Below are 26,391 nucleotides of genomic sequence, written 5' to 3'. Positions count from 1 at the left end.
TTTATTTATAATAAATTTTATAATAAAATGTTATTTAAAATGAACATTTTTCCTTGTCAGCACATATAGCTCTAACTTTAGTTTAACTGTTACAATGGTCTATTGTATAGTTCTATCATAATTAATTTTCTCAGTTCCTAGTTGTTGAGCATTTGGTTTGTTCTCAAGGGTTTTTTTTTTTTTTTTAATTACAAACAAGGCTGTGTTGAAAGTCTTGTGCCTTTATCTTTTGGGGTTTGTTGTTCCCAATTTCTAAATTGCCCTCTTGGAAGTTTATTCAAATTTATACTCCCCTTATAGTGTTTATGTGCCAGTCTCCTAACATGCTTGACAACTCTAGATGTTATTTTTTTTCATCCTAGCCATAGTCTTTCTTTCTTTTTTTTTTTAAAGACTTTATTTATTTATTTGAGAGACAGAGAATGAGAAATAGCACAAGAGGGAAGAGGGTCAGAGGGAGAAGCAGACTCCCCGCCGAGCCGGGAGCCTGATGCAGGACTCAATCCCTGGACTCCAGGACCATGACCCGAGCCGAAGGCAGTCGTCCAACCAACTGAGCCACCCAGGCGCCCCCCTAGCCATAGTCTTTCATTCATTGAGCATTAATCATGGTGGTGAAGTTAGACTTTCTGTGTAAGTTGCCTGAATAATTTCCACTTGAACATCCAGGAACTTCAGGTGTTTTCCATATCTCTGGGGCCTAATCACCCTCCCCTTGTCTTCCTCCTTTTTCAGTTACGACAGTGGCCTGACTCATATACAAAGAAGTTTGAGCACAGAATCTACCCCATCACGTTTTCGGTTGGAAACCCTCAGGAATGGAAGAAATTATTCAAACCCTGTGCTGCTCAGAGACTCTTTCTTCCGGTAGGAACACGAGCTTTTAATAAGATGCTGCTCGGGAGAGAATTGTTCTTGGAAACATGGTGAAATTAACTGGTGTGTATTTAAAGACATTTTACTTAGGGCTGAGAATGTGTTTCTCTTGGATTCTGTAGTTGATTCTCTTAGTCTTCCAGGTATAGAGGATTCATGTGTTCAAGAAGTTATCTGTCCCAAAGATTGAGGGACTGAGAGCATCCAAAGCATGTCTTGGATTATGGGTCTTTGTGATTTTGGTTCTACCTTTACTAGCTGTGTGAACCTCAGTAAATCCCCTCACCTTCACTAGGCCTCATGTTCCTCCAGAAGCTTGGCACGTAGTTGGCCCTCAATAAATGTTAGCTTTGATTATTATTACTTCTCTTATAACCATAACCATTGCCAGATACTAGGGAATAATTCAAAAGAGGTCCAGAGTTCCAGTTCAGCCTCTCAGTTTTGAATTTTTTAATTAAATATATTTGTTACCTTTTTAAAAATCCTAAATAGAAAAATAACTGAAGATATATCAAAACTGGAATATCATGGAGCAAAGATGGCAGCCTTGACTTGTCAATTGCAGTCTTGACATTTGTGAGTGATTTGTACCTTCAGCAAACATTTACCCAGTGCCCATTAGGTTCTAGGCCCTGGGTTAATGATAGCAATACGGCGGCAAACGAATCAGCCACAGCCTTGCTCCTTTAGAGTTTGAGCCTAGCGTTGAACAGGTAATTGGAAGTATGATCTGTGTTGAAGTCTCATGGATATATGTAATTTGGGGTTCCACACTGGTCAGTGAGAGGTCATAGAAGATTCTTTTGGGACATGGCATTTATGCTGAGGCATGAACGCAGAAGAAGCAGGGATCACTGAGTGATAAGGGCCTGGTTGGTAATGAGAGAGAAGAGGGTACCAAGCAGATGGAACAATATGTTCAAAGACCTGAGTTGGAAAGGAGCATGCTTGAGAAAATGAAAGAAGGTAGAGTAACCAAAAAATAGGGTGAGGTGGGATTAACGAGGTCAGCAAGGGTTGGATTGTCTGGTCTTTGTGTTAAGGACATTGAGAAGCCATTGACTGCTTTCTGTTATGCAAGTGGGATGATCTGGCTTGTGTTTTAAAGAGTACACCCTAGTTCATTACAGTGTGGACAGTGGAATCACTAGGCCAATTACTGATGATTTGAGCTATGTTGAGTGCCTTAAAAATGGATTCAGAACCTGCCTGAGAAAGAGAATTTACCAGTCCTCAAACTAGCTTGTTGTAAGAGTTGAAGGGGAGTGAGGTGAGAAGGATTTCACCCAGGTCTCTGACCTGAACAACCAGTAAGGCTAATCTGTTTGAAATTGCCAATGATCAGCTATTTGTGAGCTATAAAAAAGGCAGTTTGTTATGGTTCATCATACTCAACGGATGGTGGTCTTTGGAGAGATGGAAAAGACAGGAGGATGACCAGTTTTCATGGGATGAGATGCGTTTAATTTGGGTCATATTTTGATTTTTGAGGTGCCTGGGAGATGGCCATGTAGAGAAGTCTTAACCATCAAACCCTAAATGGCAAGTGACCCTTTTAACATTTCCTACCCAGGACCTATGAGAAGACTGAGCTCAGCCTGACTGTACTCTTGGTACCTATCTGCACAGGTTTACTCACTCGTTAAATGACCTGTTTGTCACACGCCACAGACCATCATCTGAGATGGGATTCACTGCATAAAAGTGTGGGTAAGGACAGACTACCTCAAACTGGAACTAAAATCTGTAGGTGGAAGATATAAAAACTAATTACCATTTCAGAAGATGAGAAAAAATGTCAGGTTTCTTCTTCTTGTCTCTGTTTTAGGGGAAAAATGTATTCAAAAACCAAAGTTACTATTGGAAAATTGTCTTTCCAACCTATGCAAAAAATATAAGCAACCCAGTGGAACCACATTTGAATTTTCCCCTAACCTTGAGTTGTGACTTTATCGCCACTATTAAAAAAACAAACCTTCCACGTGATGGTTTTCATTCATTCCCAGATAAGTAAGCGTTCCATTTTGAATGACAAATGAGTGCTGGCATTCCTTATCTGCTTTTGATAATGGAAACTAGCCCTCCTTAAAAATAATAAAGAGAGATTGTGGTTGACAGGACATTTACCTTCTCCGAGTCATATATCATAACAGTAGATTATGAACACAGCATTTGTGGGCATCAGTAGAATGTATTGATCCTCAGAGTAATTTGAAATAAAGTCTAGGTGATGTTTTCCTTGAAATTCATCTCTGTAAAACCAAATCAAATGTATTGCTGAGGCAGCAGAGTGAAGATGGAGATCCCAAAATACAAACATTCTAGCAAGGGGTAGGTCAATCGATTGAGAACCACGATCTCACCCATATTCTGAGAGGGTATCATCTACCCCAAGCCTGTAGGAAAAAAAAAAAAAAAAACCCTTCTCACATAAGATTTTACTATCAGAATAAGATCAGAGTGCAAGTCTGCAACTAAAGCTTATTAGATTCTCAAGTACAGTTAGTGGAACTCAAATTCTACCAATTCATGAATTATGAAGTCCTAGAAACCAGTGGACATTTAATTTTCTATTTCTGTGAATAATGTTCCAAAGAGCAGGACCCTTATTAGTGCAAAGTAAACTGCAGGTGGCTTGTAAGCTCTCTAAGATGCATACTGCTCTCAGGTAACTCAGAAGCTTAAAGTATTTAAAACATTTGCCAATTATAAATAAATCAAATCTGTTCATTAAAATTTATCCTAGAGTACTTTTCCCTTTTTCTTTAGTAATAGCCATATAGCTTTCACTATTGTAAAAATAATTGAGTGTCATGAATTCACATCGCCTCTCTCCCATTTAATTGGAATTAGCGAGATTTTTTGATGGATCTGTACATTTTTGTTACACACTCTGCCTCCTTGATTCCAAAAACCACTAATTATGGTTTTCTGGGAATCCTAGAGATATTCCAAACATGACAGAGATCACTGAATTGCAGAATCTTCAGAGACTTTATTGGCAAGCAGCGCCCAGTATGGAAATATACATTAGGTTAAGGTCCTCTGTAAGTCTCATCCAGGGAGAGAGACCTTTTTAAACCAAGTGTTTTTTTGTTTGTTTGTTTTTGTTTTTTGTTTCTTTTTTCTTTGTTTGTTTTTTAAATTTTATTATGTTACGTTAATCACCATACATTACATCATTAGTTTTTGATGTAGTGTTCCATGATTCATTGTTTGCGTATAACACCCAGTGCTCCATTTGGTACGTGCCCTCTTTAATACCCATCACCAGGCTAACCCATCCCCCCATAAATTCCAAGATTATAATACTGTCTGATGTCTTTCCTGCTCCCAACACTTGCCATAAGCATCTATCTCAGAGGAAGGATTTAGGGAAGAATATTGTCATGAGAAGTAAGATAAAATTGCTTACAGCCTTGACCTATACGTTCTTCCTGAATTCTCTGGATATATCTATATTTCTAACAGACTTGACCCATTCTTTAATATTCCAAAGGAGTATCATGCCAAATAAATAAAAATCTTAGATTACCTAGATTTTCTACATCATATCAAGAATAACAATATATAGGGGTGCCTGGGTGGCACAGTCAGAAGTGCTAACTCTTGGTTTCAGCTCAGGTGGTGATCTCAGGGTCATGAGATTGAGCCCCACATTGGGCTCTGCACTCAGCGTGGGACTATCTCTCCCTTACCCTCTGCCCCTCCCTACCCCCCAAATAAATAAAATAAATATTTAAAAAAAATGGTAACGATATTTAATCTTCCCTTTTTCCACTTATAGTTTGTTAAAGAGGTTTGTAACTAGTTCCAATATTTGGAAAACTATATGCTTACAAGAGATATTCTAATGAGTCAGCTGCAGGCTAATGGAAAAGAGAGGTTACCTAACTTATAAGAACTTTCTATAATTAAGGTCAGGCCTCTGTACTATTAATATTATAACTCAGCATTAACAGTCAACATTGAGTCTTCCTTGGAACCAACCCTTTGGATGGCAACAACTATTGACAGATGTATATGAACATATTAAAATTCCTTATTAAGAGGAGCATCTATTAGAGTCACCATAAGTGATTTCTCTGTATTTCATTAAATATCAAGAGACCATAAATTATTGGAGCAAAATGAACTATCAAAAAGGTCACATAAAAATTACCCTAGATACCAGTTTTGTTGAACAAGCTTTCCATAATCCTTATCATTTACTCCCACGCTATTAAAGGTTTGACATTCAGGATATTAGTTACAACTCTTAGTTACATGTAAAAAACTCAACTCTAGCTAAGGAAAGAAGGAAATTTTTTGGCTTATCTGACCGTGAAGTGCAGATGATTCTAAGTGTAGGGCTGATCCAGGGACTCCCATGATGTCACCCTGGCTCTGTGTGTCTCTCCCTCAGTTCCTTGCAAGGCTCACTCCAGGAGCATAATGATGGCTTGAAGCAACCTGACATACAAATTCTAGAAGCTTAGTTTAGCAGAAAAAAGAGCAGGAAGGGTGGCTGCTTCCAAAATGGTGGCAGAAGAGTTCTGTGGAAATGCTTCCCAGTGAGACAGGCATAACTGGTGAAAATTGTTTCTTTTAAAGATTTTATTTATTTATTTATTTGAGAGAGAGAGAGAGAGAGAGAGAGAGAGAGCGAGCATGAGTGGAGGGAAGAACAGAGGGGGAGGGAGAAGGAGAGGGAAGACTCTCAAGGAAACTTCATGCTGAGTGTGAGCCTAACATGGGGCTCAGTCTCACGATCCTGAGATCATGGCCTGAGCTGAAATCAAGAGTCGAACACTTAACCAACTGAGCCACCCAGGCAACCCTGGTGAAAATTATTTTTAAAGCAATTATCTAGAATCTTTGGACATTGTGCTGAGGGCCTAAGCAAATGAGGAAACAGATTATTCAAGAAAGTCTACTAATGTAACCAAGTCCAAGCTTGTTCTGCTCACTACATGACAGGCCCACAAGTCTAGAGGCAAGATGTTGGGGTAAGGAAAATGACTATCTGGAAAGCCAGCAAACCAAGGAGATACAGACTGTTGTCCTAAACAACCATCTCCCCTTGGCATGAAATTCAAGTTTCTTTTATGTTAGCAAAGGGGGGAAATAAGAGGGGGTTGGAGTCAGAAGGTAACTGATGTCTGTAGTTATTTGAGGGAGGTCATAAAACTGATTTGTCCTTGGTCAGTTGATCTTTGTGTACAGGAATCTGGTCATGTCATTCCTGTAAATGTTAAGCATAGCATAGTCATTTATGTGCTTCCTTATCTCCTTGGGTGAGGTAGATTTTGGGTAGAAAACAGTTTTTGCAAATCTTAGCTGTTAGCAAAATTTCTTCAATCATTAACATGCCTACATACATGCAGGGCTAAGGCAGAAGTTTCTAAGCTGTAGGTCACAGCAGCAAGGGAAATAGAAGTAGCATGGAGTCAGACATACTGGGGTTTTTTTTTTCTCTGATACACTAAAACTTGGTAGAAAAAAAGAATCTGTGACATTTGAACCACAACTTACTCCCTCCATTTCTTCTTCCAACTCAGCATGATGGAAAGTCAACTCTTGATAATTCAGTCAAGAATACAGGGATCCTTTTCTCCCCAGTTCCCAGTTGAGGGATATGGTATTGCCCTAGGAGGGGCAGGTCATCAGCAGTTCTCATCTCTGTATCATAGAGTTTAAGTTCCAGGAAAATGTGGACAAGGTTCTGGGGCTTCGTAATTGAGAGGAAGCTGGTAGCTTCATGAGAGCAACAAACTAAAATATAGGCTGGTTAGTTTATAAGGGAGAACCAGGGAAAGAAACAGATAAAAAGTGCCCTCTTGGTGGCAGAACGATGTTCAAAGACTGGCCTTAAAAATTAATCCTGCAAATGAGCCTAAATTTCATTGTATCAGATGGAGGAGCAATTTATGTCTCAAAACAATAGAGCAATCAGCTGGCAATTAGTGGAGGCTAGTAGCTGGGTTTAATACCAACAGCAACAGACAGTTTAACAGAAAGATTAGAGAGTCAAAGATAGGTGATAAAACCACTGTCATTTCATGCCCAAGGCCACACCCACTGAGGAACATCATAGGTTGCATGCAGTGGGTGAAAGGGACTTCACTAAAATAGTCCAGGCAAGATGCTAAACAAATAAATGAGCAAACAACATCAATAAGCCCTGTAGGTTGGAGTTGCTAAAATATATTATTTAACATATCCTAAACTATATTATCATGCTGTCATTTATTAACATGCTAAATATATTTATCCAGATTTTTTCATCAAAAAAGTATGAGGCATTCAGAGAAACTGGAAAGTGTGACTCATTCACAGGAGAAAATGCAAGCAATGGAAGATGCCTGTGATAAGACCCAGATGTCAGATTTAATAGAAAAAGACTTCACCCTTTTGGGGGCCAGGCCTCGCCCTGCTCACTTGCTGGGGTCTCATCCCTGGGAGACACAGCACAGCCCTGGGGGTCTGCTGGTGTGGGCTCAGGACCTGTGGGCACTGGTCTGGTCCCTGAGAGTCTGACCAGGAGGGTAAGGGCACCACCACCACAAGCCCCCAGCCCTACCCAGCTGTCAGTAATTAAAAGCAATCTAACACACATGCACACACACACACACACAAAGAAAAAGACTTCAAAGCAGCCATTATAAATATGTTCAAGCAGCAAAAGGAAACCACACTTAAAGAAGTAAATTAATTAAGGAGGGCTCATGATGTGATGAGCACTGGGTGTTATACACAACTGATGAATTACTGAACATGACATCTGAAACTAATGATGTACTATATGTTGGCTAATTGAATTTAAATTAAAAAAAGTAAAGTAAGATATGATGACAGTGTTTCATGCAATTAAGAATATCAATAAAGAGATGAAAATTATTTTTAAAAAGATCTAGGTGGAAATTCTGGAGTTAAAAGGTATAATGATTAATGAAAAATCATTAAAGGAGCTCTCAGCAGATTTGAAATTAAAATAGAAAGAATTAGTAAATTTGAAGATAAATCAATAAAGTTTACTCAGTCCAAGGAATAGGGAAAAATAATAAAATTGAACAGAGACTGAGAGAAATGTGCTCCACATCAAGCACACCAGCATATGCGTGATGGGAGCGCCAGAAGGAGAGCAGAGAGAGAAAGGAATAGAAAAAGCTATTTGAAGAAATAATGGTTGAAAACTTGCAAGTTTGATGAAAAACAATGTACACATCAAAGTTCAAAGAACTCTAAGATAAACTCAAAGAGAGCCATGTGCAGATAAATCATAGTAAAAAATCCTGAAAGCAGAGATAAAGTTTTAAAAATAGCGAGAGACAAACAACTTGTTTCATACAAGGGAACTCCATTAAGATTAACAGTAAATTTCTCGTTAGGTACTGTGGAGGGCAGAAGGCCATGGGATGACATATTTGAAGTGCCAAAAGGTGGGGGGAAACTGTCTACCCAAAATCTTATATCTAGCAAAACTATTTTTTTAAGATTTTATTTATTTATTTATTTGACACATAGAGGGAGAGAGCACAAGTAGGCAGAGTGGCAGGTAGAGGGAGGAGCAGGCTCCCCACTGAGCAAGGAGCCTGATGTAGGACTCCATCCTGGGACCCTGGGATCATGACCTAAGCTGAAGGCAGACACTTAACTCACTGAGCCACCCAGGCACCCCATAGCAAAACTATTTTAAAAATGAAGGTAGAATAGGCAGTGCATCCAGCAGTCCTGCAGATCTGTCTGTTGCTTCAGCAGTGTTTGGACGGAGCAGACCCAGGGTCACCCCTTCACCCTCTGACCACCCTCCAACCTTTTTTCTGGTCACAACCTTCAGAGCCATCTTCTCTGCTACCCTTTGTCTCTGGGACCAACCAATACCCTATTTTGAGCTACGCTCCTTATTACCAACCAACCATGAGCTCCCAGATTTGTCAGAATTATTCCACAGAGGTGTAGGCTGCTGTCAGCTGCCTGATCAGCATGCATCTGCTGGCCTCCTACCCCTACCTCTCTCTGGGCCTCTATTTCCACTGTGAAGACGTGGCTCTGGAGTGCGTGGGCCCCTTCTTCCACTAGTCGGCTAGGAGAAATGAGGGCACTGAGCATCTCTTGAAGATGAAAAACCAGTGTGGCAGCCATGCCCTCTTCCGGGACATGCAGAAGCCATCCCAAGATGAGTGGGATAAAACCTTGGATCCCAAGGAAGTCCCCCTGGTTCTACAGAAGAACCTGAACCAGGCCCTTTTGGATCTGTATGCCATGGGTTCTGCCCACACAGACCCCCATCTCTGTGACTTCCTGGAAAACCACTTTCTAGTTGAGGAGGTGAAACTCATCAGGAAGATGGGCAAGGACTTGTCTAACCTGGCCCCCAAGCTGGGCTGGGCAAGTATCTATTCAAAAGGCTCACCCTCAAGCATGACTAAGAAGGGCCCTCTGAAGCCCAGCAGCCTTTGAGGGACCCCTCTGGCATCCCCCTCATGCCAGGTTTGTGCCTGGGCCTCTTCCTGCAACCACTAGGCAGCTTTTTAACCACCCTGGAGCCCTCTCCCAAGCCATGGATGAAATGGAAACAATAAAGCTTTTTTGCAGGGGGAAAATAAAGGTGAAATCAAGTCATTCCCAGTAAAGAAAACTGAGATAATTTGTTGCTAGCAGAACTGCCTTCTAAGCAATACTAAGGAAGTTCTTTAGGCTGAAAGCAAGTGACTCCAGACAGTAATTCAAAATCACATTTAAAAAAAAAAGAGCATGAATAAAGGCAATTGTATAGAAAACATTAAAATGAATACTTCTTTTTTTATTTCATTTTATTTTTTAAGATTTTATCTATTTATCATTTATTTATTTATTTAGAGAGCACAAGCACGGGGAGGGGCAGAGAGAGAGAAACAGAGAGAATCTCAAGCTGACTCAGTGCTGAGCACGGAGCCTGACACGGGGCTTGATCGCATGACCCCGAGATCACGACCTGAGCCAAAATCAAGAGTCAAACACTCAACTGACTGAGCTACCCAAACACCCTTCAGATTTTGTTTTTAAGTAACCTCTACACCCAGTGTGGGGCTTGAACTCAGAACCCCGAGATCAACTACCAACTGAGCCAGCCAGGCACCCCTATGATGAATATTTCTTATCCTTTACTCTCTTAATTGATTTTAAAAACAATTGTATAAAACAATATGTATATAACTGTATTGTTGGGACTGTAACATAGAAATGTAATATATTTAACAATAATAGCACAAAGGAGGTTGGAGTGGAGGAAAGTTGTGTGGAATAAGACAGTGATACCAGATAGTAATTCAAATCCACAGGAACAAATAAAGAAAATCAGAAATGGTAGAAGAATGTTAATATAACAAACTCCATAAATATATCCTTGCTCTCCTTCCTCTCAGCTTCTTTAAAACACATACAATTACATGAAGTAGCAATTTTAACAATATATTATTGGATTTGTAACATGTATAGATGTAATATGTATCACAATGACATAAAATGGAGACAAGAGAATAGAGCTGTATAGGACTAACATTTGTATATCTCATTGGAATTAAGTTAGTATAAATCTGAAGTGTATTTTATTTATTTTTATTTATTTATTTGGCAGAGAGAGTGAGTGAACACAAGCAGGGGGGAGTGGCAGGCAGAGGGAGAGGGAGAAGCAGGCTCCCCGTGGAGCAAGGAGCCCAATGCGGGGCTCGAGTCCCAGGACCCTGGGATCATGACCTGAGCCGAAGGCAGACGTTTAACCAACTGAGCCACCCAGGTGCCCCTGAAGTGTATTTTAATAAGACATATATGGTAAGCCCAGGAACGATTGCTGAGGAAAAATATGGTGAGAACAAATCACTAAATTAAAATGCTACATTAAAAAATATCCACTCACTGCAAAAAAAAGCAGCAAAGGAAGAGCAGAAGAACAAAAAACACATGAGACATATTGAAAACAGAAAGGAAAATGACAGACATAAATTCAACTACATCAGTAACATTAAGTGAGAATGGATAAAACAATCCAATCAAAAGGCAGAAATTGCCAGAAATAGTTGATAAAAAAATATCCAAATAAATATGTGTTATCTGTAGGAGACATACCTTAGGTTCCAAAGATACAAATAGGTTGGAAGCAAAAAGATGGAAAAAGATGTTAATCAAACAGCAACCACAAGAAAGCTAAAGTGGCTATACTAATATCAGACAAAATAGAACTGAAAAAAATTATTAGAGAAAAACAGGCACATTAAATGCTAAAAACGTTAATCCATAAAGAAGATATAACAATTATAAATATATATGCATCTAACAACAGAGCCCCCAAATACATGAAGCCCAAACTGACAAAATTGGAAAGAGAAATAGGCAATCCATCAATAATAATGGGAGACTTTAATGCCCCACATTCAATAATGGGTTAAACAATAGGTAGATCATCAACAAGGAAATAGACTTGAATAACACTTTAAACCAACTGGACCAACAGACATCTATAGGACACTCCACCCAACACCAGGGGAACACACATTCTTCTGAGTGCATATGGAACATTCCTGGGATAGACCATATGTTAGGCCATAAAACAAGCCTCAGTGAATTTAAAAGGATTGAAGTCATGCAGAGTATGTTCTCTGACCACAGTGGAATGACATTAGAAGTCAATAACAGAAAGAAATTTGGGCAGCTCACAGATAGGTGGAAATTAAACAACACACTCCTAGATAACCACTAGGTCAAAGAAGAAATTACAGAAGACATTAGAAAATATTTTGAGATATGGAGGGGCGCCTGGATGGCTCAGTTGATTGAGTGTCCAACTCTTGGTTTCAACTCAGGTCTTGATCTCAGTGTCATGAGTTCAAGCCCCATGTTGGGCTCCATGCTGGATGTGGACCTACTTAAAAACAAACAAACAAACAAAACCAAGAAAATACTTTGAGATAAACGAAAATGAAAATATGTATACCAAAACTTATGAGAGCAGCCAAGGCAGTACTTGGATTGAAATTTATAGTTGTGAACTGCTACTTTACCAATGAGGAAAGATTCTAAATCAGTAACTTAACTTTTTTTTTTATACTTATTTTATTTTATTTTATTTTATTAATTTTTTAATTGTTATGTTAATCACCATATATTACATAATTTGTTTTGGTGTAGTGTTACAAGTAACTTAACTTTATGCCTGAGACACTTTAAAAGGAAGAACAAACTAACTCCAAGCAAGAACAAGGAAGGAACTAGTAAAGATTGGAGTAAAAAATAATGAAGTAGAGAATAGAAAAAGAATAGAGGATAATCACAGGCCTGAAAGTTGATTATTTGAAAATATCAACAAAATTGACAGGGGCACCTAGGTGGCTCAGTCAGTTAAGCGTCTGCTTTTGGCTCAGGTCAAAAGGGGCTCAGGGTTTTGGGATCGAGCCCCACATCGGGCTCCCTGCTCACTGAGGAGTCTGCTTCTCACTCTCCCTCTGCCCTTCCCCCTGCTCATGCTCTCTCTCTCTCAAATAAATAAAATCTTTTTTTAAAAAAAAACTGACCTCTAGCTAGACTGAGCAAGAGAGAAAAAGAAGACTCAAATTACTAGGGGCAGGAATGAAAGAAGGAAGATGAATACCAGCATTAGTGATATAAAAGGAATTGTAAAGCAATACTCTAAATAACCGAATGACAGTTAGACTAAATGGACAACTTTGAATTAGTAATTTTTTAAAACCCTTGAAGAAAAGCTCAGGACTAGATGGCTTCATTGGTGAGTTTTACCAAACATTTAAAGAATTAATACCAGTTCTTTCCAATCTCTTTAAAAAAAAAAAAAACAAAAAAAAAAAACCAGAGATGTGCCTGGTGGCTTATTTGTCAAGCATCTGACTCTTAATTTCAGCTCAGGTCATGATCTCAGGGTCATGAGATCTGTGTTAGGTGTGGAACCTGCTTAAGATTCTCTTTTTTCCTCTCCCTCTGCCCTTCCCCCTGCCTCTCTCTCCCTCTCTTAAAAATTAATTAATTAAAAAAACAGAAAAGAAGCGAATATTTCCCAATTATTTATTGGGCCACGTATTAACCTGTTACCAAAACCATACAGTGACATCACAAGAAAAGAAAACTACAGAGCAATTACTCATGAATGTAGATGGAAAAATCCTCAACAAATACTACTGTATAGAATCCAGCAACTCAAAAAAGGATTTTACACCATTACCAAGTGGAATTTTTCCCAGGAACACAAAGTTGGTTTAACATGTTAAAATCAACTGATGTAATGTACTATATAAACAGATTAAAGATGTCATGAACATCTCAATAGATGCAGAAACAAATTTGACAAAATCTAATATACTTTTGTGATAAAAACATTCAGCCCTAGGAATGGAAGAGAACATTCTTAACCTGATAAAGGGCATCTACAAAAACCTTACAATTAGCATCATTCTTAATGGTAAAAGACTGAATACTTTACCTCTAAGATCACAAAAATAGTTATAGGCTCTCAAAATTTCTATTCATCATTGTATTGGAAGTTCTAGTCAGGGCATTCAGGCTGGAATAGAGTGAACTCTGATTTGAAAGAAAGAAGTAAAACTATCTCTATTTTCAAATGGCATCATATCATATATAGAAAATCCTAGGGAATCCATTTGAAAAATGATGAGACCTAATAAAATTTAGTAAGGTTGCAAGATACAAGACCAAGACACAAAAACAACTGTATTTCTAAACACTTGCAATGAGCAATCCAGAAATAAAATAAAAAAAAACAATTCCATTTATAGTAACAAAAATAATAAAATACTTAATAAATTTAACAATGCAAGTGTAAAACTCATACTCTGAAAATTATGAGTTGTTGAAAGAAATTAAAGAGTGTAATAATGGAAAGAAGGCTCATGTTCATAGGTCAAAAGACTTAATATTGTTAAGATGGCATTAGTCCTCAACATTGTCTGTATATTCAATACAGTTTTAGGAAAATCCCAGTTGGCTTCACTGCAGAAAGTGCCAAGGTGCTCCTAAAATTCAAACGGAAATCCAAGGGACTATATTATCAGTACGCTTCTAGTCAGGCTAATTAAATAAAAAACAGAGAGGACACAAATTACTAATATTAGGAAGAGGGGACATCATTACTACAGATTCCTTTTGATGAGCATTAAAAGTATAATTTAAAAAGTACTAACATCTCCAAGACCACAAATTTGATAAGTTAAATGAAATGTATCAGCTCCTTGAAAGACACAAACCATCAAAAGTCACACAAGAAAAAAATAGATGATCTGAACAGGCTTATGTCTATTAAAGAAATTGAATCAGGGGTGCCTGGGTGGTTCATTCAGTTGAGTGTCTAACTCTTGATTTCAGCTCAGGTCATGATCTCATGTGTTCTGGGATTGGGCCTGCATTGGGCTCTGCACTCAGTGGGGAGTCTGGTTGAAGATTCTCTCGCTCTGCCTCTCCCCTGACGTGCATGCATTCTCTCTCTGAAATAAATAAATCTTTTTTTAAAAAAGGAATTTTCAAAAATTGAATCAGTAATTAATAACCTTACAAACAAAAAACACCATTTAAGGATGAAGTTATACCAGTTCTCTATAATCTCTTTAAGAGGATAGAAGAAGGAATACTGCCTCATTCTGTGAGGCCACCATTCCTCTAATGCAAAATCAGACAGACATAATAAGAAAACTACAGACTAATAGCTCTTATTAACATAGAGGCAAAAATCCTCAATAAAATATTAGCAAATCAAATTTTTAAAAAGCACACAAAGAATTATACACCATGACCAAGTGGGATTTATCCCAGGTATGCAAGGATAGTTCACCATTAAAAAGTAAATTGGTGTAGCCCATCACATCATCAGGCTAAAAGAGGAAAATCATGTGATCTTATCAAGAGATGCAGAAAAAAACATTTGACAATATCCAGCATTTATTCATGATAAAAAATTGTCAGTAAACTAGGAATTAAAGGGAACTTTATCAACTTGATAAAAACTACAAAAAACCTTACAGCTCATTTCATATTTCATGGATCTTTAAAAGTAAGCTTTAGGATCTTAATAGGGTAGGCATACTCAATATTGTCAAGATATCACTCCTTCCCAAATTGATTTATAGATTCAATCCCAATGAAAATCTCACCGAGTTATCTTACGCGTGACAACAAACTGATTTTAAAGTTCATATGGCAAAAGACTCAGAGTAGCCGATACAATATTGAAGGAGAAGAACAAAGTTGGTTGATTGATGCTACCCAACTTCAAGACTTACTCTAAAGCTATGGTGATCAAAACAGAGTGGTATAGGCAAAAGAATAGACAAATAATCAGTGGAACAGAATAGAGAGCTTATAAATAGACCCCATAAGTATAGTCAACTGATCTTTGACAAAGGAGCAATATAGTGGAACAAAGATAGTCTCTTCAACAAATGGTGCTAGAACAACTGGATATCCATACACAAAATAATAAATATAGATGCAGATCTTACATACTTCACAAAAATTAACTCAATATGGATCAGATATTGAAATACAGAATGCAAAACTATAAAACTCCTGGAAGATAACATAGGAGAAAACCTAGATGACCTTGGGTATGGTGATGGCTTTTTAGATATAACACCAAAGACATGATCCTTGAAAGAAATAGTTTATAAGCTAGACTTCATTAAATTTTAAAACTTCTGCTCCCTGAAAGACATTATCAAGAGAATGGGAAGACAAGCTATAGACTGGAAGAAAATATCTGTAGAAGACATGTTTGGTAAAGGACCGTTATCCAAAATATACAAACAAAAATATACAAAATATTTTGTATACAAAATATACAAAAATACAAAATATACAAAAGGACTGTTATCCAAAATATACAAAGACTGTCATCCAAAATATCCAAAATATAAAACTCAACAATAAGAAACAAACAACCTGGGGTGCCTGGGTGGCTCAGTCAATTAAGTGTCTGCCTTCAGCTCAAGTCATGATCCCAGGGTCCTGGGATCAAGCCCCGCGTCAGGCTCCCTGCTCGGCCGGGAGCCTGCTTCTCCCTCACCCTCTGCCTGCTGCTTGGCCTACTTGTGCTCTCTCTCTCTCTCTTTCTGTCAAATAAATAAATATATAAATAAAATCTTTAAAAATAATAATAATAAAGCCATTAAGTTAAAAAAAAAACAACCTGATTTAAAAATGGACCAAAGACCTTAACAGACCCCTAATCAAGGAATTATACAGATGGCAAATAAGCATATGAAAAGATGCTCTATATCATATATCATCAGATAAATGAAAATTAAAACAATAATGAGATACCACTACACATACATTAGAATGGCCAAAATCTGGAACACTGACAACACCAAGTGCTGATTAGGGTGTGGACCAACAGAAACTCTCATGCATTGCTGGTGGGAATGCAAAATGGTACAGCCACTTTGGGATCTACTTTGGTGGTTTCTTACGAAATGAAACTTACCCTTACCATGGGACCCCGCAGTTGCACTTCTTGGTATTTACCCAAAGTAGCTGAAAACTTATGTCCACACAATAACCTGCGCTTGAATGTTTATAGCAGTTTTATTCATAATTGCGAGCAACCAATTCATAATTGGAAGCAACCAAGATGTCCCACAACAGGTGAATGGATAAAGAAACTGTAGCACATCCAGATAATGGGATGTTATTCAGTGCTGAAAAAGAATTGAGCTATCAAGTCATGAAAAGTCATGAGGAAACTTAAATGTGTATTACTAAGTGAAAGAAGCCAATCTGAGAAAGCTATGCACTGTATGATTCCAATTATATGACATTTTGGAAAAGGCAAAGCTATGGAGCAGTAAAAATGTTTGCCTGGTTGGGGGACAGCCAGGGGGAATGGATGAACAGGCAGTCCACCAAGGATTTTTAGGGTAGTGACAGTACTCTCTATGATATTATAATGATGAATATATGTAACCATGCATTTGTCCTAACCCATAGAATGTACAACACCAAAAGTGAACCCTAATGTACAGTATGGACTTTGGGTGATTATACTGTGTTAATGTAGGTTCATCGTTGGTGAGAAATACACCATTCTGGTGAGTGATGTTGATAATAGGGGAAACTATGCATGTGTAGAGACAGGGGGTATAGGGGAAATCTCTGTACCTTAATTTTGTTGTGTATCTGGAACTGCTCTTAAAAAATAATCTTTATTAAAAAGAAAGAAAGAAAGAAAAATTCAAGGAATCCAGAATATCCAAAACAATCTTGGGAAAGGTGAACAAGGCCAGAAGACTCTAACTTCCTGATTTCAAAATTTACTACAAAGGGACAGTAACCAAGCCAATGCAGTACTGGCATAAGGATAGACATATAGACCAAGGGAAGAGAATTGAGTCCAGAAATAAACCCTCATAGTTACAGAGTAATTCAATGGGGAAAGAATAGTCTTTTCAACAGAAGTGCCAGAAAAAGTGGATATCCACATGCAAAAGAATGAAGTTGTATTCCCTACCTCATACCATATTCAAAAATTAATTGAAGTGGATCAAGGACCTAAATATAAGAGCTAAAAATGTAAAAGTCTTAGAAGAAAACATAGGAGTAAATCTTCACGATCTTTGATTAGAGAGTGTTTTGTTTTGTTTTTAGATATGATACTAAAAACACAAGCAACAAAAGAAAAACTGGATAATTTGGACTTCATCAAAATTGAAAACTTTTGTGCTTCAAATAATACCATCAAGAAAGTATACAGACATCCACAGAATGGGAGAAAATATTTGCATATCACATATCTGATAAGGGCCTAGTATCTAGAATATATAAATAATTCTTACAGCTCAATAATAAAAAGATAAATAGCCCAATTAAAAAATGGGCAAAGGATCTGAATAGATGTGTCTCTAAAGAAGATATAAAAAGAGGAAATATACATATGAAAAGATGCTCAACATCATTAGTCATCAGGGGAATGAAATCAAAACCACATTGAGATGCCACTTCACACCACGAGGATGGCTGTAATCAAAAAGACATTATAGCAAATGTTGGCAAGGATGTGGACAAACTGGAACCCTTGTGCACTGCTGGTGAGAACGTAAACTGGTGCAGCTGCTTTGGAACACAGTCTGCCATTTCCCCCTAAAAGATTAAACATAGAGCTACCAGATGACTCAACAACTCCACTTCTAGATAATGGAGAGAAATGAAAACATATGTACACAAATATTCATCGCTGCATTATACTTAAGAGCTAAAAGATGGATATAGCCCAAACATCCATCAGCTGTTGACTGGATAAATAAAATATAGTATGTTCATGAAATGGAATAGTACTTGGCAGTAAATAGAAAAGAAGTGCTGATAAATACTACAGTATGGGTGTGCTTTGAAAATGTGCTAAGTGAAAGGAGGCATTCAAAAAATCACATATTGGGGCGCCTGGGTGGCTCAGTCATTAAGCATCTGCCTTCGGCTCAGGGTCCTGGGATTGAGCCCCGCATCAGGCTCCCTGCTCCGCAGGAAGCCTGCTTCTCCCTCTCCCACTCCCCCTGCTTGTGTTCCCTCTCTCGCAGTGTCTCTCTCTGTCAAATAAATAAATAAATAAAATTTAAAAAAAAATCACATATGATTCCATTTATATGAAATGTCCTGAATAGGCAAATCTATTTATAGAGATAGAAAGTAGATTAATGCTTGCCTAAGGCTAATTAGGTTGGGGAGAGTAGGGACTGACTGCTAATGTGTAAAGAATTTCATTTTGAGGTGCTGAAAATCTTCTAAACTTAGATTGTGATGATGTTGCACAACTCTGTGATATATTAAAAACCATTCAATCATTCACTTTAAATGGATGAATTAATATGTAAATTATATTTCAGTAAAGCTGTCATAAGAGAAAACAAAAGCATGGTACTTAATAACTGTCATAAAAATCCCAGGGTATATTGTGATTGCCCCTGCACCGCTCATGTGCTCATCCCTGGACAGTTGTTATGGCCAGAAAGATAAGGTACTCTGATTAGCCCAAGCTCAGTCACATTCTCAGGATGCCCGGGTAGCTCAGTCAGTTAAGCATTTGCCTTCAGCTCCGGTCATGATCCCAGGGTCCTGGGATGGAGCCCCGCATTGGGCTCCCTGCTCAGCGGGAGCCTGCTTCTCCCTCTGCCTGCCACTCCCCCTGCTTGTGCTCTCGTTGTCTCTCTGACAAATAAATAAATAAAATTAAAAAAAATAAAAAATAAATCACATTCTCATCGATGGGCAACAGGGGTTCCCAGCATCTGAACCACAGAGATTTGGTTTTTTCACAGGAAAGACAGTTACTCTTGTCAGAAGATGAAAGCAGACATGCTGGAGAGGACAAACAAATAACTATGTGATGTAAGAATGACTAGTTCTGGGGCACCTGCTGGCTCAGTTGGTTGAATGGCTCTTGATTTTGGCTCCAGTTGTGATCTCAGGGTCATGGGATCGAGCCCCAAGTTGGACTCTTCTTTCAGTGCAGAGTCCACTTGGGGTTCTCTCCCTCTGCCCCTCCCCCCACTGGAGCATGCACTCTGTCTCTCAAATAAATAAATAAATAAAATCTTAAAAACATGACGAGTTCTATAACATTTCTCAAGCCTTCAAAGAGGCTGTTTTACTTTGTTAGTATGAAGAATACACACAGACACACACACACACACACACACACAGCAGGGCCTTTAAGAAACAGCCACAGTACTAGGAAGAATTTAAAGGAGACAGAAATTAATTTGAGATATATAGAGACAGTATGGTGTGGTTGTTAAGACCACAGACTCTGGGGGTGCCTGGTTGGCTTAGTTAGTTAAGTGTCTGACTCTTGGTTTTGGCTCGGGTCACAATCTCAGGGTCGTTGAGGTCAAGCCCCATATTGCACTGAGTGTGGAGCCTGCTTAAGATTCTCTCTCTCGCTGTTCCTCTGCCCCTCCCCTCCCCTGTTTATGCTTGCTTGCTCTCTCAAAAAAAAAAAAACAAAAAACAAAACCGCAGACTCTAAAACAGCCCAAATATATTCAGATCTTGCTTCTTGCTTCTACCACTTACCACTTTGAAACCTGGGGAAAGTACTTTTATTTGCCTTAATTTATTCATCTGTAAAATGGGAATAAGAATATTACCAACACAACAATGGTGTTGTGAAAATTTAAATTAGCTAATATATTTAACATCCTTAAGAATTGTGCCTGGTACATAGTAAGTGTGAACTACTATTTTTATTATAATTGCTATTATTATGAGGACTGGTATGTGGCACGAAACCACTGAGATTATTAACTTTTTTCCCAAAAGGACCTTATCTTGCTTAATAGCAACAAAAAGTTTTTTGGTCTAGTTGGCCAAACCATAACCAACACAGAACAATTATAACATGCTCCAGCAGAGAACACTACTATTATAATATCAGACACATGGTAGTTAATTGTCTTTTTGTCCCCAACATGATTACCATCCTAGTAGTTCTGGAATCACCATGTTTGTTATAAAGCATAGCATAAGAATCAACACTAATATTTGTTGATTGCCTATCTTAACATAATTCTTTGGTTTCAGGCAATCGTAATTGACTCGGTGAGTTAATCAGAAGACTTGATTGAAAGGATGTTAGGGGCTCTGAGAATGGAAGAGAAGTTTAATCACATAGGCTTGCATTTGATTAGAAATGGCAAGCAAAACATTTGTATTGAAATTCATTCTTTCCTAAAACTATACTCAAATTCGTAATTCATTTTTTTAAAGAGCATAAACCTTCTATTCTAAGACAAAAGAACAGGAATGGAGGAAATTAAAGCTAAAAATATATTTTGGATTTTTTTTTTTTTTTTTTTAGTTTTTGATGTAATGTTCCATGATTCATTGTTTGCGTGTAACACCCAGTGCTCCATTCAGTACATGCCCTCTTTAATACCCATCACCACGCTAACCCATACCCCCACCCCCTCCCCTCTGGAAACCTCAGTTTGTTTCTCAGAGTCCATAGTCTCTCATGGTTTGTCTCCCCCTCCAATTTACCCCCCTTCATTTTTCCCTTCCTGCTATCTTCTTCTTTTTTTTTTATTTTAACATATAATGTATTATTTGTTTCAGAGGTACAGGTCTGTGATTCAACAGTCTTACACAATTCACAGTGTTCACCATAGCACATACCCTCCCCAATGTCTATCAGTCAGCCACCCATCCCTCCCACCCCCCACCACTCCAGCAACCCTCAGTTTGTTTCCTGAGATTAAGAATTCCTCATATCAGTGAGATCATATGATATATGTCCTTCTCTGATTGACTTATTTCGCTCAGCATAATACCCTCAGGTTCTATCCACGTCATTGCAGATGGCAAGATTTCATTCCTTTTGATGGCTGCATAATATTCCATTGTATATATATATACCACATCTTCTTTATCCATTCATCTGTCGATGGACATCTTGGCTATTTCCATAGTTTGGCTATTGTGGACATTGCTGCTATAAACATCAGGGTGCACGTACCCCTTTGGATCCCTACATTTGTATCTTTGGGATAAATACCCAGTAGTGCAATTGCTAGGTCATATGGTAGCTCTATTTTCAACTTTTTGAGGAACCTCCATACATTTTCCAGAGGGGTTGCACCAGCTTGCATTCCCACCAACAGTGTAGGAGGGTTCCCCCTTCTCCGCATCCCCGCCAACATCTGTCGTTTCCTGACTTGTTAATTTTAGCCATTCTGACTGGTATGAGGTGGTATCTCATTGAGGTTTTGATTTGGATTTCCCTGATGCCGAGTGATGTTGAGCACTTTTTCATGTGTCTGTTGGCCATCTGGATGTCTTCTTTGGAAAAATGTCTGTTCATGTCTTCTGCCCATTTCTTGATTGGATCATTTGTTGTTTGGGTGTTGAGTTTGATAAGTTCTTTATAGATTTTGGATACTAGCTCTTTAGCTGATATGTCATTTGCAAATATCTTCTCCCATTCTGTCAGTTGTCTTTTGGTTTTGTGGACTGTTCCTTTTGCTGTGCAAAAGCTTTTTATCTTGATGAAATCGCAATAGTTCATTTTTGCCCTTGCTTCCCTTGCTTTTGGCAATGTTTCTAGGAAGAAGTTGCTGCGGCTGAGGTCGAAGAGGTTGCTGCCTGTGTTCTCCTTTATGATTTTGATGGACTCCTGTCTCACATTAGGTCTTTGAACCATTTTGAGTCTATTTTTGTGTGTGGTGTAAGGGAATGGTCCAGTTTCATTCTTCTGCATGTGGCTGTCCAATTTTCCCAACACCATTTGTTGAAGAGACTGTCTTTTTTCCATTGGACATTCTTCCTGCTTTGTCAAAGATTAGTTGACCATAGAGTAGAGGGTCCATTTCTGGGCTCTCTATTCTGTTCCATTGATCTATGTGTCTGTTTTTGTGCCAGTACCATACTGTCTTGATGATGACAGCTTTGTAATAGAGCTGGAAGTCTGGAATTGTGATGCCACCAGTTTTGCTTTTCTTTTTCAACAATCCTCTGGCTATTCGGCGTCTTTTCTGGTTCCATACAAATTTTAGGATTATTTGTTCCATTTCTTTGAAAAAAGTGGATGGTATTTTGATAGGGATTGCATTGAATGTGTAGATTGCTCTAGGTAGCATTGACATCCTCACAATATTTGTTCTTCCAATCCATGAGCATGGAACCTTTTTCCATTTCTTTGTGTCTTCCTCAATTTCTTTCATGAGTATTTTATAGTTCTCTGAGTACAGATTCTTTGCCTCTTTGGTTAGATTTATTCCTAGGTAGCTTATGGTTTGGGGTGCAATTATAAATGGGATCGACTCCTTAATTTCTCTTTCTTCTGTCTTGTTGTTGGTGTATAGGAATGGCACTGATTTCTGTGCATTGATTTTATATCCTGCCACTTTACTGAATTCCTGCATGAGTTCTAGCAGTTTTGGGGTGGAGTCTTTTGGGTTTTCCACATAAAGTATCATATCATCTGCAAAGAGTGAGAGTTTGACTTCTTCTTTGCCGATTTGGATGCCTTTTATTTCTTTTTATTGTCTGAATAGCAGTGGTGATAGTGGACATCCCTGCCATGTTCCTGACCTTAGGGGAAAAGCTCTCAGTTTTTCCCCATTGAGAATGGTATTTGCTGTGGGTTTTTCATAGATGGCTTTTATGATATTGAGGTATGTACCCTCTATCCCTATACTCTGAAGAGTTTTGATCCAGAAAAGATACTGTACTTTGTCAAATGCTTTTTCTGCATCTATTGAGAGGATCATATGGTCCTTGTTCTTTTTTTTTCTTAATGTATTGTATCACGTTGATTGATTTGCGGATGTTGAACCAACCTTGCAGCCCAGGGATAAATCCCACTTTGTTGTGGTGAATAATCCTTTTAATGTACTGTTGGATCCTATTGGTTAGTATTTTGGTGAAATTTTTGCATCCATGTTCATCAAGGATATTGGTCTGTAATTCTCCTTTTTGAAGGGGTCTTTGTCTGGTTTTGGGATCAAGGTAATGCTGGCCTCATAAAATGAGTTTGGAAGTTTTCCTTCCATTTCTATTTTTTGGAACAGTTGCAGAGAATAGGTAGTAATTCTTCTTTAAATGTTTGGTAGCATTCCCCTGGGAAGCCATCTGGCCCTGGGCTTTTGTTTGTTGGGAGATTTTTGATGACTGCTTCAATTTTCTTAGTGGTTATAGGTCTGGTCAGGTTTTCTATTTCTTCCTGGTTCACTTTTGGTAGTTGATACATCTCTAGGAATGCATCCATTTCTTCCAGGTTATCTAATTTGCTGGCATAGAGTTGCTCATAATATGTTCTTATAATTGTTTGTATTCCTTTGGTGTTGGTTGTGATCTCTCCTCTTTCATTCATGATTTTATTTATTTGGGTCCTTTCTCTTTTCTTTTTGATAAGTCTGGCCAGGGGTTTATCAATCTTATTAATTCTTTCAAAGAACGAGCTCCTAGTTTCGTTGATCTGTTCTACTGTTCTTTTGGTTTCTCTTTCACTGATTTCTGCTCTGATCTTTATTATTTCTCTTCTCCTCCTGGGTTTTGGTTTTATTTGCTGTTCTTTCTCCAGCTCCTTTAGGTGTAGGGTTAGGTTGTGTATTTGAGACCTTTCTTGTTTCTTGAGAAAGGCTTGTATTGCTATATACTTTCCTCTTAGGACTGCCTTTGCTGCATCCCAAAGATTTTGAACAGTTGTGTTTTCATTTTCATTTGTTTCCAACATTTTTTTAATTCTTCTTTAATTTCCTGGTTGACCCATTCATTCTTTAGTAGGATGCTCTTTAGCCTCCATGTATTTGAGTTCCTTCCCACTTTCCTCTTGTGATTGAGTTCTAGTTTCAAAGCATTGTGGTCTGAAAATATGCAGGGAATGATCCCAATCTTTTGGTACCAGTTGAGACCTGATTTGTGACCTATGATGTGATCTATTCTGGAGAATGTTCCATGGGCACTAGAGAAGAATGTATATTCTGTTGCTTTGGGATGGAATGTTCTGAATATATTTGTGAAGTCCCTTTGGTCCATTGTGTCATTTAAAGTCTTTATTTCCTTGTTGATCTTTTGCTTAGATGATCTGTCCATTTCAGTCAGGGGGGTGTTAAAGTCCCCCACTATTATTGTATTGTTGTCGATGCGTTTCTTGGCTTTTGTTATTAGTTGGCTTATATAAATGGCTGCTCCCATATTAGGGGCATAGATATTTATAATTGTTAGATCTTGTTGGATACACCCTTTAAGTATGATGTAGTGCCCATCCTCATCTCTTATTCTAGTCTTTGGTTTAAAATCTAATTTGTCTGATATAAGGATTGCCACCCCAGCTTTCTTTTGGTGTCCATTAGCATGGTAAATGGTTTTCCACACCCTCACTTTCAATCTGGGAGTGTCTTTGGGTCTAAAATGAGTCTCTTGCAGACAGCATATCGATGGGTCTTGTTTTTTTATCCAATCTGATACCCTGTGTCTTTTGATTGGGGCATTTAGCCCATTTACATTCAGGGTAACTACTGAAAGATATGAATTTAGTGCCACTGTATTGCCTGTAAGGTGACTGTGACTGTATATTGTCTGTGTTCCTTTCTGGCCTATGTTACTTTTAAACTCTCTCTTTGCTTAGAGGACCCCTTTCAATATTTCTTGTACGGCGGGTTTCGTGTTTGCAAATTCCTTTAGTTTTTGTTTGTCCTGAGCGTTTTATCTCTCCTTTTATTTTCAATGACAGCCTAGCTGGATTTAGTATTCTTGGCTGCATATTTTTCTCATTTAGCGCTCTGAATATATCATGCCAGTCCTTTCTGGCCTGCCAGGTCTCTGTGGATAGGTCTGTTGCCCATCTAATGTTTCTACCATTGTAGGTTACAGACCTCTTGTCCCGAGACACTTTCAGGATTTTCTCTTTATCTCTGAGACTCGTAAGTTTTACTATTAGATGTCTGGGTGTTGACCTATTTTTATTGATTTTGAGGGGGGTTCTCTGTGCCTCCTGGATTTTGATGCCTGTTTCCCTCCCCACATTAGGGAAGTTCTCTGCTATAATTTGCTCCAATATACCTTCTGCCCCTCTCTCTCTTTCTTCTTCTTCTGGGATCCCAATTATTCTAATATTGTTTCATCTTTTGGTATCACTTATCTCTCGAATTCTGCCCTCGTGATCCAGTAGTTCTTTATCTCTCTTTTTCTCAGCTTCTTTATTTTCCATCATTTGGTCTTCTGTATCACTAATTCTCTCTTCTGCCTCATTTATCCTAGCAGTTAGAGTCTCCATTTTTTTATTGCACCTCATTAATAGCCTTTTTGATTTCAACTTGGTTAGATTTTAGTTCTTTTATTTCTCCAGAAAGGGTTTCTCTAATAACTTCCATGCTTTTTTCAAGCCCAGCTAGTATCTTTAAAATCGTCATTCTGAACTCTAGTTCCGACATCTTACTAATGTCTGTATTGATTAGGTCCCTGGCAGTTGGTACTACCTCTTGTTCTTTTTTTTGTGGTGATTTTTTTCTGTCTTGTCATTTTGTCCAGAGGAGAATAGATGCATGAGAGAACAAAATGCTAACAGGGTAACAACGACCCCAGAAAAATATACACGAAACAAATCAGAAGAGACCTGAAACCAGGGGAAAATAAAGGCAAAGAAAGAAGAAAGAAAAAAGAAAAAGAAAAAGATAAGGATAAAGATAAAAACAAACAAACAAACAAACAAAAACAGAATATGATCAAATATGATCAGGCTGGTGCACAGATCAGTGCCACACACTAGATTTTGGGCGTATTTTGGTCTGTTAGAAGAAAGTGCCTCCAAAATTTTAAAGAAATAAAAACTTATATATGTACAAAAATAAGGGTAAATATGATGAAGGGATGGAATATGACTGTAAAGATGAAAGTTACAGAAGATTTTATAAAAGGAATTGATAAGAAGTTGGTTGTAAAAAGAAAGAAGAGGATTTAAAAAAAAAGGGAGAGAATGTGATCAGGCAGGAGATGAGAACAAAGCCATACACTAGAGATTTAGGGTATATTTTGGTCTGTTAGAAG

At 38.1% G+C, this 26,391-nt stretch overlaps 1 protein-coding gene across 1 annotated transcript in view; it reads left to right on the top strand.

Moving 5' to 3' along the window:
- GXYLT2 (glucoside xylosyltransferase 2) overlaps positions 1-26,391 on the top strand; it is a 95,278-nt gene that overhangs the window by 29,211 nt on the left and 39,676 nt on the right. The window contains exon 3 of the mRNA XM_088021845.1: positions 736-867. Coding sequence (XP_087877971.1) covers positions 736-867 — 132 coding nt within the window. The remainder of the gene's footprint in view (positions 1-735; positions 868-26,391) is intronic.

This window comes from Eumetopias jubatus, unplaced genomic scaffold, assembly GCF_037043125.1.
Source record: "Eumetopias jubatus isolate StellerSeaLion01/CBP00866 unplaced genomic scaffold, mEumJub1_p1.0 scaffold_1, whole genome shotgun sequence".
Taxonomy (NCBI): Eukaryota; Metazoa; Chordata; class Mammalia; order Carnivora; family Otariidae; genus Eumetopias; species Eumetopias jubatus.
The sequence above is the reverse complement of the archived record's forward strand: the minus strand, read 5'-3'. Positions and strand labels throughout refer to the sequence as shown.